The sequence below is a fragment of the Myotis brandtii genome, unplaced genomic scaffold (assembly GCF_000412655.1).
Source record: "Myotis brandtii unplaced genomic scaffold, ASM41265v1 scaffold11, whole genome shotgun sequence".
Lineage (NCBI taxonomy): Eukaryota > Metazoa > Chordata > Mammalia > Chiroptera > Vespertilionidae > Myotis > Myotis brandtii.
This window is the reverse complement of record NW_005353752.1, coordinates 1081019-1095840: the sequence shown is the minus strand read 5'-3', so window position 1 is coordinate 1095840 and position 14822 is coordinate 1081019. Positions and strand designations below refer to the sequence as shown.

General features: G+C 42.1%; 1 protein-coding gene across 1 annotated transcript in view; it reads right to left on the bottom strand.

The window, feature by feature from the left end:
- Positions 1–1595: 1595 nt before the first annotated feature.
- Positions 1596–14822, bottom strand: part of SLC5A7 (solute carrier family 5 (sodium/choline cotransporter), member 7) — a 36818-nt gene continuing 23591 nt past the window's right edge. The window contains exons 5-8 of the mRNA XM_005857296.2: positions 12847–12990; positions 9677–9830; positions 4149–4366; positions 1596–3175 (exon numbers count right to left, since the gene is read on the bottom strand). Of these exons, the coding sequence (XP_005857358.1) occupies positions 2546–3175; positions 4149–4366; positions 9677–9830; positions 12847–12990 (1146 nt within the window). The 3' untranslated portion in view covers positions 1596–2545. The remainder of the gene's footprint in view (positions 3176–4148; positions 4367–9676; positions 9831–12846; positions 12991–14822) is intronic.

The following is a 14822-nucleotide window of genomic DNA, read 5'->3' as shown; positions in this document are numbered from 1 at the left end:
GGTGGTGATAGAATGGATACAAATATGATTCAGGTAGTAGGCTAGAAAACATGGCACATCTGAAGTGTCATGTTTTCCAGACACTGTAGCCCCATCAATTAATCACTTTTACATGTCAAGTTATGTCATCAGTGTAGTTTTACTCTAATATTTTCCTGCCCCTGGCTCTTTTCTCAATCAATGTCTGAGAATCTTAGGACGCTCACTCTTAGTGGTTCCCAAACTGCTCCTTGCAAGTTCTCCAGAGGGCACTGGGCATGGAGCAGATTCTGAGCAAATAAATGCGTAGGAAGAACTTTCTTTTCATTTAGATACAGATGATGTTCTGTAGAGATTCTGAGTGCAATGTCATAGTCAACATCAAGATTTGCTAAAGCATTAAAAATATGGGATATTACAATAGGTAAAATTATTCAATTTTATGTTTTAAAATTACCCTGTAAATTTAACTCATGTTTAATAACAAAGAGATATAGTATCTAATGCTTTTAAAGAAGTACAATTAAAAACAGGAAGTCTAGCTTCTCGATCACCACTTTTATACAGAATGTCCAACATTGAATGAACCTCACTTCATCTAAGAATCACAGAAAGGAAATACTTTTAGAAAAAGTGCTTTCATTTGAATAATTCAGTCTGCTTTTCTTTATTGGGTCAAATACTCAGGTAATTTTTCAGCTCAACAGTTTTCTTTGCTTTGTTACACACAGCTTCAATTATCCCTGTTATGTTACTGGTGGGAAAGCATTTAGAATTGTAAAATGGATACAAACCATTATATATACACACACATATTTTTCACTCTAGAAAAGGAACAAAATAATATTTCGTGACCCACCTCATGAAAGTTATGTAGACACCAAATGTTAAAATTGGTGCTTCTTCCCTTTAGGACTTATTTTTACTTTATGCTTTCTTCCGCATTTTAAAATTTACTGGATACTTGTTGTAGTGGTGATTTGTCCAGTACCTAAGACTGGCTTATATGAAAAAGTGCTATGAAGTAGCTTTTTAAAAATGTATTTTTATTGAATTTATTTGGGTGAAATTGGTTAATAAATTATATGTTTCAATTGTACAATTATATAATATGTTAATTGTATATTGTATTGTTTATTCACCACCCAAATTCTAGTCCCTTCCATCACCATTTATCCCTTTGTTACCCTCTTTTACCAGCCCCTACCCCTTTCCTTTCTGGTACTCACCATACTGATGTCTGTGTCTTACGAATTTGTTTGGGATATTTTTGCTTAACTCCTTCACCTCTTTCACCCAGCACCAGCCCCAGCACCTCTCACACTCTTAGCAATAAATTATCCTCATTAATACAGATGAATGAATTAAAAAGTACAAATTGGTAATCAGAATAGTCAGAGGGATGTGAAATACAATATAAGGAATAAATTCAGTAATATTGTAGTAACTATGTATGGTGCCAGGTGGGTACCAGAAATTTCAGGGTGATCATCCTGTAAAATATATGACTGTCTAAATACTATGCTTTACACCTGAAAATAATACAAAATAATGTTGAATATAAAGTGTAATAAAAATTTAAATAAATAAATAAATAAATAAATAAATTGGTGGGTTTTATTTTTCTAGTTTTACTCCTGCCAGGACTTGCAGTTTGTCTCTCATTAGCCTTAATTGGTGCTATGGAGCTACCTCACCTTACACATGGCTCACATTCACTTCCAAGTCCAGACATTACTTCTTTAATCATGAATCAGAACTTTATAAACTTAAAATGAAGATAAAAATCCACTGTTTTTCCTGTTACTTCTTCTTAACGACCTTTGTGTTTATGGCTTTAAGGTTGCCCACTACCCATGTCTTCCTTGCCCCAGGTACTCTCCTCAGCGCATACAGTGGCTGGGGACACACTCAAAAAGCCAGTGCTCCTCCACGCAAATGGATTCTATTTTCCTATCACCCTGCACATAAAAAAATCACCATAAAATGTTTTGTGTTTGCTTTGCCTATGCTCAGAGTAATACATGCCACTACCAACAGAAAAACAAATTGCATATTCAACATGTGCTATAGTTAAGAACACAAGTTAAGGGATGCGTCATCCATCAAGAAAATAAGCTGGCTCATTCGTTGCACCATTCATTGGTGTAACAGTGCGTCATGCTCATAGCTTCTGGAAGGTGATTAAACTACATTCACCAGTGTGTTAGCAGACAAGGTCTGGATCAAATGACCTAATTGCCTTGGTTCCTTCATTTATACTTCATTTTTTCATAATAAAGATACTCCGTTTGGCCCTCTGTTCTTTGAGTGGGGCTTTACTTATTACTAGGAAAACTATCCAGAGACAAAACCAAGTGGGACTGAGAAACAGCAATGAGAAACAAAGCTGATGCTTTCATAGGTACTCCTCCTAGCATGGCCTGCGCTTGTACAGGTGCACTTTTATATGGATTTTTTTGTCTTCCTGGATGTTATTTTTAAATATATTTTACATGCTGCACACCATCCCTCCAGCACTAGCCTGCTACATAAGTCTGAGAAAGCAGTGTTTTGTTTAGATGGGCTATTGTAAATTATCCTCAGCCCCAGACCCTTCGGGACTGGAATCCATTTGAAGGAAGGCCTCCTTATTGGTGAAAGTTGAGCTGCGAGTTATGCTCTGTCGGGGCTTCACAGGTGTAAGTTCATCTAATTTAATATTTTCATTTTTGACCAGAATGGTCTTATCCATGTTTTCTTCACTGTGCCTTGCAACAACAGCATCGAACACATCTAATTTTGGTGGCAAGGTTCCGCTTTCAAATAGGTATTTGGCTAGATAAGAAATGCCAATGTTGGTTAAGAATGAGGTCATCATGGCCAGAGTTTTAAAGGGGAACCTCTGATTGTATATGCCATTCTTATCAGAGTAATAGCCGGGGTAAAAGAACAAGGGCTGCAGGTACAGATATGGCTCCCCGCCAGTTATTCTCAGGAAGAGGCCAGAAACATAACCTGCGGCGGCTCCATACGTGTTGGTTCCCTTGACGAAGAGCACACAGAGGAGCTGCGGGAAGATGATGATGTAAACGAGGTCTGAGCTGAGGTACCAGAGCCCGTAAACGGTCTTTGTGAGCAGTGCCATAGCTGTTGCAGAAGCTCCAAACACAAACACTGTGATTCGCATGACCCACACGATTTCCCTGTCTGATGCCTGCAAGAAATTGCCACAGCTGGTCAAAAGAATTCCTTGCTTTCAATTGGCTCAACTTATGGGAAAAACAACCTAAAACACAGCCTATGAAGCAAGCAATCTAGCTGGCTTTTGGGAAGGTTGCTGAGTACAGCATGCAGGGACAGACCACCCACACCTTTCCAGGACTGTGCAGGGGCAGTGATGAGCTGAGCTAACCTGCTGTCATAGAAGAAGAGCACAAAGGTGGGGGTTTGGGGCTTTGCTCATTTTACATATTAAGAAATAGTTCTTATGTGGCAGTGAGGAGACATGGTTTATCCTTGCTTCTTCTCTCCATAGGAATCCTACCATCTTTAAGGCTACCACTTTCAAAAACCAGTGGGAACATTTTGTTAACAGTGACCTAGAAAATCTAGAGAAAGGCAAAGCCTTAGTCAAGGAAGAAGGTGGAGAAGGGCAGAAGGGCCCTCAGTAGCCCACAGTAGCATGGTGTTCTACAGCCACTAGACGTAGTAAAGAAACCAAATTGGGAGATTAGTTTTGGACAAAGGTGGACTTGAGAGTCAAGTGAAGAGTAAAGACAGATGTTAACACAAATCCCCATGAAATTATTTACCATGTTCTACTTCTACTAGGGTTCTCAAGTTTCTTAACATGTTTAATTAAACTCAAAGTTATTCTAAGATATTTTAGGTTTCATTACTCTTTCACTAGACAGGAGGGTTTAAATTGTAACAATGTAACTAAACATCTTGGGAAACAGTTATATTTCTTTGTTTCCTTTAGTATTAACATGAATGATAACATGCATTAAAAATACCTATATATAGCATGAGTGAAACTCATCATTATTTAACCTTATGTGCTTAATGAAAGTAGGATCAAATTTTAATATATAATATTAATAAGTATGTAATATTACATACATAAGAAATATACTAACAAAGACAACAACAAAACAAGAATGTAAGATTTAAAACATCCTTCTTACATTTTGTCTGAATGAAAGCTGATAGATGTTTCGAGCAAACATTGAACTTGCTGACAAGATAGAAGAATCTGCTGATGACATAACAGCAGCAGAAACTGCACCAAGACCGAAGAAAGAAATGTACACAGGGCAGAGATACTGCAGAACAATCGGTAAAATCATGTCTGCTTCTTCATTGCTTTTGGGATCTGGCATCCCATATGCAGTCTGGTTCCAGTCTATTGAATAGAAACAAAAGCATAAGGAGAACCAAAAGTTATATGTTCTTTGTCAATCTGGGGTCATCCTATTTACTGGCTAGTTTTTAAGACAAAATCAGAATGTATGAATTAGCTTAATTAGGTGGGAAGTCTAATTACTGTAACCAGGTATGTACTGGTCAAGTGAAATTACCTTATAGGTCCTAGATTCTAATGGGTTTTGGTTATACTTAGTCTTATTCAAAAGACCAGCATGGAATATGGTTGTGATAGATATACCTATTCATCTATCTATCTGTCTATCTATTATCTATCTATCTATATATCTATCTATTTATCTATCTATCTATCTATCTATCTATCTATCTATCTATCTCTCTATCTATCAATCATCTATCATCTATCTGTCATCTACCAATCTATCATCTACCTACATACCTACCTACCTACCTACCTACCTACCTACCTACCTACATCTTCTGAAATTGTGGCATTCCATTGTACAGAATCATATAAAAAGTATTAAACTGAAACATAGATGATTTCTTCAGTCATTTGAGCAGACACAATGTTTCATTCCTTAGTCTTCAGGTATAAATGCATAAATGGATGAAGACAATACTGGGGCTATTCTCACTAATCCTCTTTCTGTATATAAACTTGGGTTTGGAGCTTCCTCAGCATTACTTCTTCCTAATTAAATTCCTTTTTGTATCAGCTATCAGTTACTAGAAATAGGAAGTATGATAGATAAAGGAAATTCCCTTTTTATTGATTAAAAAGTTCAGATATGCCTGGACTGTTTGGCTCAGTTGGTTGAGCATCATTCCCTTCAGGAAGAAGTCACTGGTTGGATTCCTGATCAGGGCACATGCCAGGGTTGCAGGCTGGATCCCCAGTAGGAGGTGAGCAGGAGGCAAATGATTGATTTTTCATTCTCATAGATGTTTCTCTCTCTCCCTTTCCCGTCTTCTCTCTCTAAAACCAATAAAAACATATTTTAAAAATAATGCAGATACCAGGCTGAAATTTTCAGAAGGTTTTTGGACTCTGTGGTAAAAGGATTTGAAACATAAGTATTTTTTAATAGATAGCTCCTTTAATATTTAGTTATACAGTAGTTCCCCGTCTGTGGATTTGCTTTCACTGGCTTCAGTTACTCACTATCAACCTTGATCTGAAATTAGAAAATTCCAGAAATAAACAATTTATATGTTTTAAATTGTACCTCATTTTAGTGTGTGATGCAGTCTTGTATGGTCCCACCCAATCTGGCCAGAGATACATCCATGCTATACATGCTCCCACCCATCAGTCACTGTGGTATCAGTAGCTATCTGGTATCACAGTGCTTGAGCTTAAGTAACCCTTAGGCAGTGTCACAGTGCCTATGCCAGTCACCTCACTGCATCTCATTATGTAGGCATTGCATCATCTCCCCTCATCACAAGAAAAGAAGAATGAGTACCACAGAATAAGATATTTTGAGAGGAAGACCACATTCACATCACTTTTATTACAACATAATGTTATAATTCTTCTATTTTATTATTAGTTACTAGAGGCCCAGTGCACAAAAATTTGTGCACTTGGCGGGGGTCCCTCAGCCCAGCCTGTGCCCTCTCACAGTCTGGGACCCCTCGGGGGATGTCCACCTGCTGGCTTAGGCCTGCTCCCTGGGGGATTGGGCCTAAGCTGGCAGCCCAGGAGCCCTCAGGAGATGTCCACTTATCAGCGGGGAGCAGGCCTAAGCTGCAGTCGGATATCCTTAGCGCTGCTGAGGAGGCGGGAGAGGCTCCCACCACCACCGCTGTACTGGAAGCCGTCATCCTGGCTTGTGACTGAGCAGAGCTTCCCCTGTGGGAGCGCACTGACCACCAGGGGGCAGCTCCTGCATTGAGCATCTGCCCCCTGGTGGTCCGTGTGTGTCATAGTGACCAGTCATTCCCAGTTGTTCTGCTGTTATGGTCAATTTGCATATTAACCTTTTATTTCATAGGATAGAGGCCTGATGCATGGGTGGGGGCCAGCTGGTTTGCCCTGAAGGGTGTCCCAGATCAGGGTGGGGGCCCCGCTGGGGTGCCTGGCCAGCCTGGGTGAGGGGCTGAGGGCCATTTTCAGACTGCCACACCCCCTTCAGGGTGGGGGTCCCCTCTGGAGTGCCTGGCCAGCCTGGGTGAGGGGCTGAGGGCCATTTTCAGACTGCCACACCCCCTTCAGGGTGGGGGTCCCCTCTGGAGTGCCTGGCCAGCCTGGGTGAGGGGCTGAGGGCCATTTTCAGACTGCCACACCCCCTTCAGGGTGGGGGTCCCCTCTGGAGTGCCTGGCCAGCCTGGGTGAGGGGCTGAGGGCCATTTTCAGGTTGGTCACACCCACTTCAGGGAGGGGCGTCCTGCTGGGGTGCCTGGTCAGTCTGGGTGAGGGGCTGATGTCTGTTTGCAGGCTGTAAAGCCCCTCAGCAGGGACCCTCACCCCATGAGGGTGTGGTCAGCCTGGGTGAGGGGCTGATGGCTGTTTGCAGGCTGGCCACTGCCCCCAGTCACCCAAGCTCCCAGTGGAGGCTGGCTGGAAGCAGGTATCTGGGATTTATCTATCTTCTATAATTGAAACTTTATTGCCTTTACCAGAGGCCACAGCTGGCCAGGGCAGGCAGGAAGCTTGGCTTCCTCCATCACTTGGGCAACCAAGCCCCCTGCTTGCTCCAGCTCCGTGGCTGCCAGCCACCATCTTGGTTGGGTTAATTTTCATATAGTTGCTCTGATTGGCTGGTGGGCGTGGCTTGGGGCTTAGCAAAGGTACTGCCAATTTGCACGTTTCTCTTTTATTAGATTAGATTGTTGTTAATCTATTAGTGTGCCTAACATATGTTAAAGTTAATCATAGGTATCTATAATAATAAAAGCATAATATGCTAATTAGACCGGACATCCTTCTGGACAACCTTCCAGAAGAAGCTGGGACTGTAAGGGCCGAGGCAGCCACCGCGGTTGCCTCAGGCTGAGGCAAGCCACTGTGGCTTCGAGGGCCGAGCTCCTTGCATGAATTTCGTGCATCGGGCTTCTAGTGTATGTATAAAATAAAACATAGTATATACATCAGGTCTTTGAATAATGTCATTTCAGTCAGTATCATCCTATATAATAAAAGCTTAATATGCTAAGTGTCCGGTCGTCCGGTCGTCCGGTTGTCCGGTCGTCCGGTCGTTCATTTAACCAATCAAAGCGTAATATGCTAATAATTTGCTAAGGCTGCTAAACCTCTCACTATGATGTGCACTGACCACCAGGAGGCAGACACTGTGACTGATAGGTTAGCTTGCCAGCCAATTGGGCAAGATGGGCAGGACATGCCCTGAATCCCCCCCACGGTACCTCCCCGGCTAGCCAACCTCCCGTGTCCCTCCCTGGCCCTGATCATGCACCAGTGGGGTCCCTCGGCCTGGCCTGCATCCTCTTGCAATCTGTGACCCTTTGGGGGATGTCAGAGAGCCGGTTTCGGCCTTATCCCACTCAACGCAGGAGCTTCCCCCTAGTGGTCAGTGTGCTCCCACAAGAGCACCACTCAGCCAGAAGCCGGGTTCATGGCTGGAGAGCACAGTGGCAGTGGCTAGAACCTATCCCACCTCCGTGGCAGCACTAAGGATATACGACTGCCATCTTAAGCCTGCTCCCTACCAGTCAGACATCCCCCGAGGGCTCCCAGACTGCAAGAGGGTGCAGGCCAGGTTGAGGGATGCTCCTTGAGTGCACGTATTTCATGCACCGGGCCTCTCTAGTTTTGTTATATTGTTGATGGGATCTTATAGGAACCTAACTCTTGCTTGTTACCAGTTAGCCTATGGTAAAGGTGATTTCATTATACATCATTTTGCTTAAAGTCACAGAACCTATCAGTGATGTTAAGTGAGGACTTACTATATGAGATTTGGTACTAAGTGAGGATTTACTATATGAGATTTGGTACTATCTGCAATTTCAGGCCTTCATTGCATGCCTTGCAATGTATCCTCCTTGGATAATGGGGTACTTCTGTACTAGCATATGCTAAAGAATACATGTACATTAATATAGCTCTTTTTTATTTGTCTAACTTCTGTAATGTCATGATTATAGAATCAAATAGAAGTCTTTTCCCTATTTTCCATTACAATTGTTAAAGCCATGATTTGATGAAGCCAATTTTATAGCATTAACTGATATGTCATGATACCAGAAAAAACAGCAACTAAAATGTCTACTTAATCCATAAAAAATAAATTTTATATTTTTTTCAGTGGATTGTCCTGCAACACACTTGCATACACTAATGGCCAGATCTGTCTTCTGATTGTAACATAAATACTATCTTTTATTCAAAGGCACTCAGTCACCATTATCAGACATTGTTTTAAATGTTTGCTTATGTCATGTATGTACAACTGGAATAAAAGCATACTATATGAACCATAACTGCTCTCTTAAAATTTGTCATCCAATAAATAGCTCTACAAACTGTGGATATCATCCTGGATAATATTTACAAGCACAACAGAATAAAAGGTCAGCTTCTGGAGTCTATTTTAATTAGCTGAACCTACAGGGCTAATATGACATATTTGTGTAAAATACTCAAAAAGTGTATAACATGGGAATATATGATTCGGGAAAAATCAATAAGTTCAGTAAAATTAAGGGTGAGATTTAAAAAAATGTTCAAGATAGAGGCTAACTGGGAGGCAAACATTTTATAATGCTCTTTTTACCAACTTGAATAAGTTATTCTCTAAGAGACTTAGTGCCTTAGTTTATCTTTATCTACACACTTACTGACTGATTTCTCCAAGAAGAAAAACTTCATTAACAAACAATTGAAAGGTAAAACAGCACTTTCAGGTTTAAAGTGGTCATGGTAATGGCATGCAAACTTCTGGCTGTACTTTGATTCATCAAGGGGACTTTAAAAACCCTGGTTACTGGCTCTATCTTAGATTATCAAAGTAAAATCCCTGTGGGGTGAGACAGAAATAGATATTTTTTAGAGTCCCTCTCCTCCGCACAGATGTGAATTGTACCTTGATTGAGTAGAACAGCTGACAGGATTACATATACACAGTTGATAAATATAACAATGTCCAGGGAGGGGATGATTATAAATATTTTATTAGTGGGATGAGAAGTTGGAAAATGTTTGGAGACTACGAATGTATAATACGATTTGTTAAACACTATAACAATGGACGATGTGGGGGTAAAGAGGAAAGTGAGAGAGGGAGAGTAGCTGTGGACTGTGGCTATTGGTAACTTTGCTGGAGCTTGAGTGGGTCAATGAGTGAAGCTGCAAGAGAGGTACCTGTTGATGCTCCAATGGCCCCGATGAGTATAGATGGTATAGCCATCACCAGGCATCCAAAAGCTGCCAGGAAGGATAGCACCTGAGCGTAGGTGGCTGAGGATGAAGAGAGGACTCTCTGGAAGTAGGCTTGCCATGGGATTCCACCCAACATCTGCATGGGAACCAAAGGGACGCAGGATTTTATTAGAGGCAAATAGCATGTATTAGATACTTTCAACATGAGATTATATTTATATAATCACATTCAGAATAGTTGTATGTATATCGCTAAAGTATAAAGAATGTTCCCATATGCCATATACCTCAATGGTTATTATTTTGTTATTATCACATTTACAATTGTGTGAAATCTCTTCCAGTTCTTTTCCTTCGTAATTACACAAGACAATCTTTCCCTAAATCTACCTACTCTAAGCTGCATTACAATGTCCTAGAAGTCTCTTTGTTCTTATCTGGAGGAACTAACCACCACAAAATTGCCTCAAAAAATTAAGATTCTGAAAACATGGCGTTTTAAAATTTGAATCAATACAGTCCAGTGAATATTTCTGAACTCCAGTATGTGCCAGACAAGGTGATGGTTGTCAGAGCACAAAGAGGAGCAGGGATGGCTCTGCTCTGGGTCGCTGTCCACCAGGAGAGTCAGTGCAGTGCAGGGTTCTCCAAAGCAGGGTATGCAGAGCCTCCAGACAATGCACTCGGCATCCAAATTATCAGAACTTCTATTTGTACTCATTTTACCTCATACCTAAACCTCATATGGCTATTTTATTAAAGTACACAATGTATCAGTAAAGTGTATATAAATAATTTATAAGTACATTTACCTACATTGAGAGTGTATTTAAAATTTGTATTGAGGAAATACTGTGAAAAAAGCTTGGTGACACTGAACTATTATATAATGTATTGCCTGCTGTAAAGAGGTGTGTATGGGAACAGAAGTGGGAAGCAATTACTTATTTGGGGGTAACTGAGGGGTGGAAAGGCACAATGAAGCACAACTGCCTAGTAATTAGGGAAACCTACAGAAATGACATTTGAATAAGTCCTTAAGTCCTGGGAGAGTGTCACTAGATGGAGATGAAGGGAGAAAAGAGTAACTGGTAGAGAATCCAATAGAAAAAGAAAGAAAGAAAAGGAATGATGAAGCAGCTATGAGAACACTATGTGTTTTGTGGAAATGGAAGTCAGGGTATGTGGGAATGGCTAGAGGGAAGGCTGGGAAAATGCCTTCCCATTCATTGCTGTCACATTCCTCTGACTGGCATAGAGTTGGTGTTTAATAAACATACTGTATATCATATGAATGAAAGAATTGATGAATGGGTTTCCCATATAATTGCCTGTTTCTCTCACCCAGTTCTCAATTCAGGAAAATCCATCTTGTTAGTCATTGTCACATTTGTGCCAATTTAGAGGGCCTGGCACATACTGATTCCAGAGCAATTCCTTTGTTATAAAATCCATACATGTTTAACAGTAAAAGATAAAAAGGTAAAAAAAGTTCTAAAATTAATTATCACATGTCTCAAGTCTATATTCTTTCCAAATTTTTGTTTTGCAAACTGTAAATCAACATATAATTAACCTCTTCCATGTAAATTATATTGCTCAATAATATCACTGATTTTATGAGTTGATATATAATAATTTACATACCAATCTCTCTTGACATTTAGGTCACAAGTAGGGTAAAATCTGACCTCCACTGACAAGCAGGGGTTCTGGTGGCCAGGTGGAAAATGGGCTTGGAGGAGTGAGAGGTGCGAGGGCTGACTTCAGGGAGACGACTGATGGGCTATCACAATAGGCCAGAAAAGCTGTCAGCCTTACCTTGTGCTAGTCCAGGGACAGTGGGCAGTTCAGAATGGGATTGAGAGATCCCCCTTTATATGACAAGTGGAAGATCATAGACCATTGGTGAGACATGTCAAGGCTCACTTCTATAGTTAAGTCATTCATTCATTTCAACTTATTTTACAATTTAAAGAATGAACATGACTTAATCATTTAACTTTTTGAGCTGGAAAAATTTAGTCATTAGATATAATGCTTTATCTTGAAGATTAGCAAACCTGAGGACTAATTGATATAGAAGAAAGGACCTTGGGGTTTTGCTTCGTCTCTATTTCAATGCCTTGCTCAAACAATGGTGTTATTATTAACAAACTGCCTTTCATTTCTGCATCTCCTCATCTCTTCCATATAACCATAACATACCCACCATGCAGGTACAGTTACATACACATATAATGCTTGATACTTTCTGCATTAAATTCAAAATTGTGACCCATTTAAGGATAACTTTAGCCAATACATTTTGTAACAATCCTTGGAAAACAAGACCCCTCACCTCCATAAGAAACATTTTTTGTTCTTATTCTCCTGCCTTCTTACCAGGAAATTCTTTACTGAGATAGATACATCTAATTTCAGTGCTAAAACTTAACAAGTACCACAAAGACAAAGTACAATCATAGTAAACTGTGAACCATCTAAAGAGAAAACATAAACAATTTTCCCTTAATTTTGATATAAAATTATTTTATTTTATACAAAATCCTCCTAATTAGCAAAGTTGCAAAATCTGGCAGGTAGGTCCCTTTGTTTTTCCCTCTTCTCTTAATCTGTGATCTGCCTTTATTTCTTCCATACTCACTTCTCACTGACAGCACCTCTGCCCCAAGGTTCTGTTATTCCCAGGTCACCTCGAACTGCCCAGGCCTTCTTCCCTAAGGATGCCTTTCCCAGTTTGTCTCAGACACGTGAGGCTGTAGCACCACTAATTTACTTACTATGTAGAAACTAAATGAGTTCATTATTTCAGAAGAATTTGACTTTTAAAGCCTAATTCAAAATACAAATGAAAACTTTTAGTTGGCTTGGCCCTCAGATTGAGGAGGTATCTGGGAGTATGGCATGGGATTCCTTCATTTACAGCACAACAGGAATGTGTACACACAATCCCATGGCCGTTATTCTTTAGGGTCTCACTTGCTCTCCACTTTGACACCAGTCAGCACCATCCTTCCATAGAAAGTAGTATATTCAGAAATGATCGTGAGCCAGTAGGTGAAATTTACATAGAAACATTTAAATCTTGAAAATGCATTTGATTTTAGGAAAAAAATTAGGTTGCATTTATCAATTAAGACACCACTTACCAACAACAGAAAACTGTCAAGCCAAGTGTAGACTTCAAATGATTCAATGGTGCCCAGCCAAGGAGCCTGGTATTTGGCATGTGTAGACGTAAACCCAATGTCCGTAACTGCAGGATGTGACAGTGCGAAAGGGACGCTGATCCACTGCAACCAGTGACATTCGATTGTTAGGCAAATATTTTTAACTGTTTAATATATGCAAGACTTAGCCACCTAGTTCTTGTTTTTTTTCATAGACCACATAGCTCAGTAGTTTCTCATATTCAGACAGAGAAGAAACTGGAATCATGTTATCTGGGGAACATCATGAATATTGACTTAGAGAAGTTTAAGTAAACATACTTCTGTGTTTAACTGTACCAATAATGTCAAGTAGAGAAGAAGTCACTAGAAACTTTGGGGGGAGAACATTAAACTTGAGAATATAATCTTATATAATAAAGAGGTAATATGCAAATTAACCTTCACGCACAAGATGCCTCCCCCATGTGGTCAAAGATGGTCGCCCCCATGTGGTCACTAGATGGCCACCACAAGATGGCTGGCATGGGAGGGCAGTTGGAGGCGACCAGACTGGCAGGGGAGGGCAGTTAGGGGTGACTGGGCTGGCAGGGGAGAGCATTTGGGGGGACCAGGCCTGCAGGGGAGGGCACTTAGGGGTAACCAGGCCAGCAGGGGAGGGCAGTTGCATGGGACCAGGCCTGCAGGGGAGGGAAGTTGGGGTAGACCAGGCCTGTGGGGGGGGGCAGTTGGGGGCAACTGGGCCTGCAGGGGAGGGCAATTAGGGGCAACCAGGCCAGCAGTAAAGGGAAGTTGGGGAGACCAGACCTGCATGGAAGGGCAGGTGGAGGGGACCAGGCCTGCAGGGGAGGGTAGTCGGGGGCAACCAGGCCTGCAGGGGAGTACAGTTGGGGGTGACCAAGCTTGCAGGGGAGGGCAGTTGGGGGTGACTAGGCCTGCAGGGGACGGCATTTGGGGGTGACCAGGCCAGCAGGGGAAGGCAGGGGAAGGTAGTTGGGGGCAATCAGGCCGGAAGGGGAGCAGTTAGGCATAGATTAGGCTGGTAGGGGAGTGGTTAGGGGGTTATCAGGCTGGCAGTCAGAAGCAGTTAGGGGCAATCAGGCAGGCAGGCAGGCAAGTGGTTGGGAGCCAGCTGTAATCTATAATAATAAAAGCATAATATGCTAATTAGACTGGGCAGCCAAACAACCTTCCGGAGGTCATTCCAGACATCCTTCCTGATGAAGCCTCAGTGGCAGGGGCCAAGGCAGAGGTGGTTAGGGGTGATCAGGCAGGAAGGCGAGCAGTTAGGGGCTATCAGGCAGGCAGGCAAGTGGTTAGGGGCTATCTGGCAGGCAGGCAGAGCAGTTAGGGGCAATGAGGCTGGCAGGCAGAGGTAGTTAGGGGCGATTAGGCAGGCAGGCAGAGTGGTTAAGGGAGATCAGGCAGGCAGGCCAGCGAGCGATTAGGAGCCAGTGGTCCAGGATTGCCAGAGGGTGAAGGTCGGGCTGAGGGACCCTCCCCTGCATGAATTTCATGCACTGGGCCTCTAGTATAATATAATATAATCTAATCTAATAAAAGAGAAACATGGTAATTAGCGTATGACCGCTACCCTTCCCATTGGCTAATTAGCGAGATATGCAAATTAATCACCAGCCAAGATGGCGGTTAACCGCCAACAAAGATGGCGGTTAATTTGCATATGTAGGCACAATGCAGGGAGGCGAAAGGGAAAGCAAGGAAGAAGCCCCCTGCCACTGACAGTGATCGGAAACCCAGGGGGGAGCTAAGAGCCGGGGGGCAGGGCCCCCAGCCATGATCGGAGAATCGGGCTCCTTTGCCGCACTGGCCAGTGATAGCGGGAAGTAGGGGTGGAGCCCGCGATCTCGGGGTGGCTGCAGCTGCGGGTCGTCGCTGCATGGGCCTAATGCCTCGGCCAGAGGCGTTAGGCCTGGGCAGGGGCGGTGCCAGCG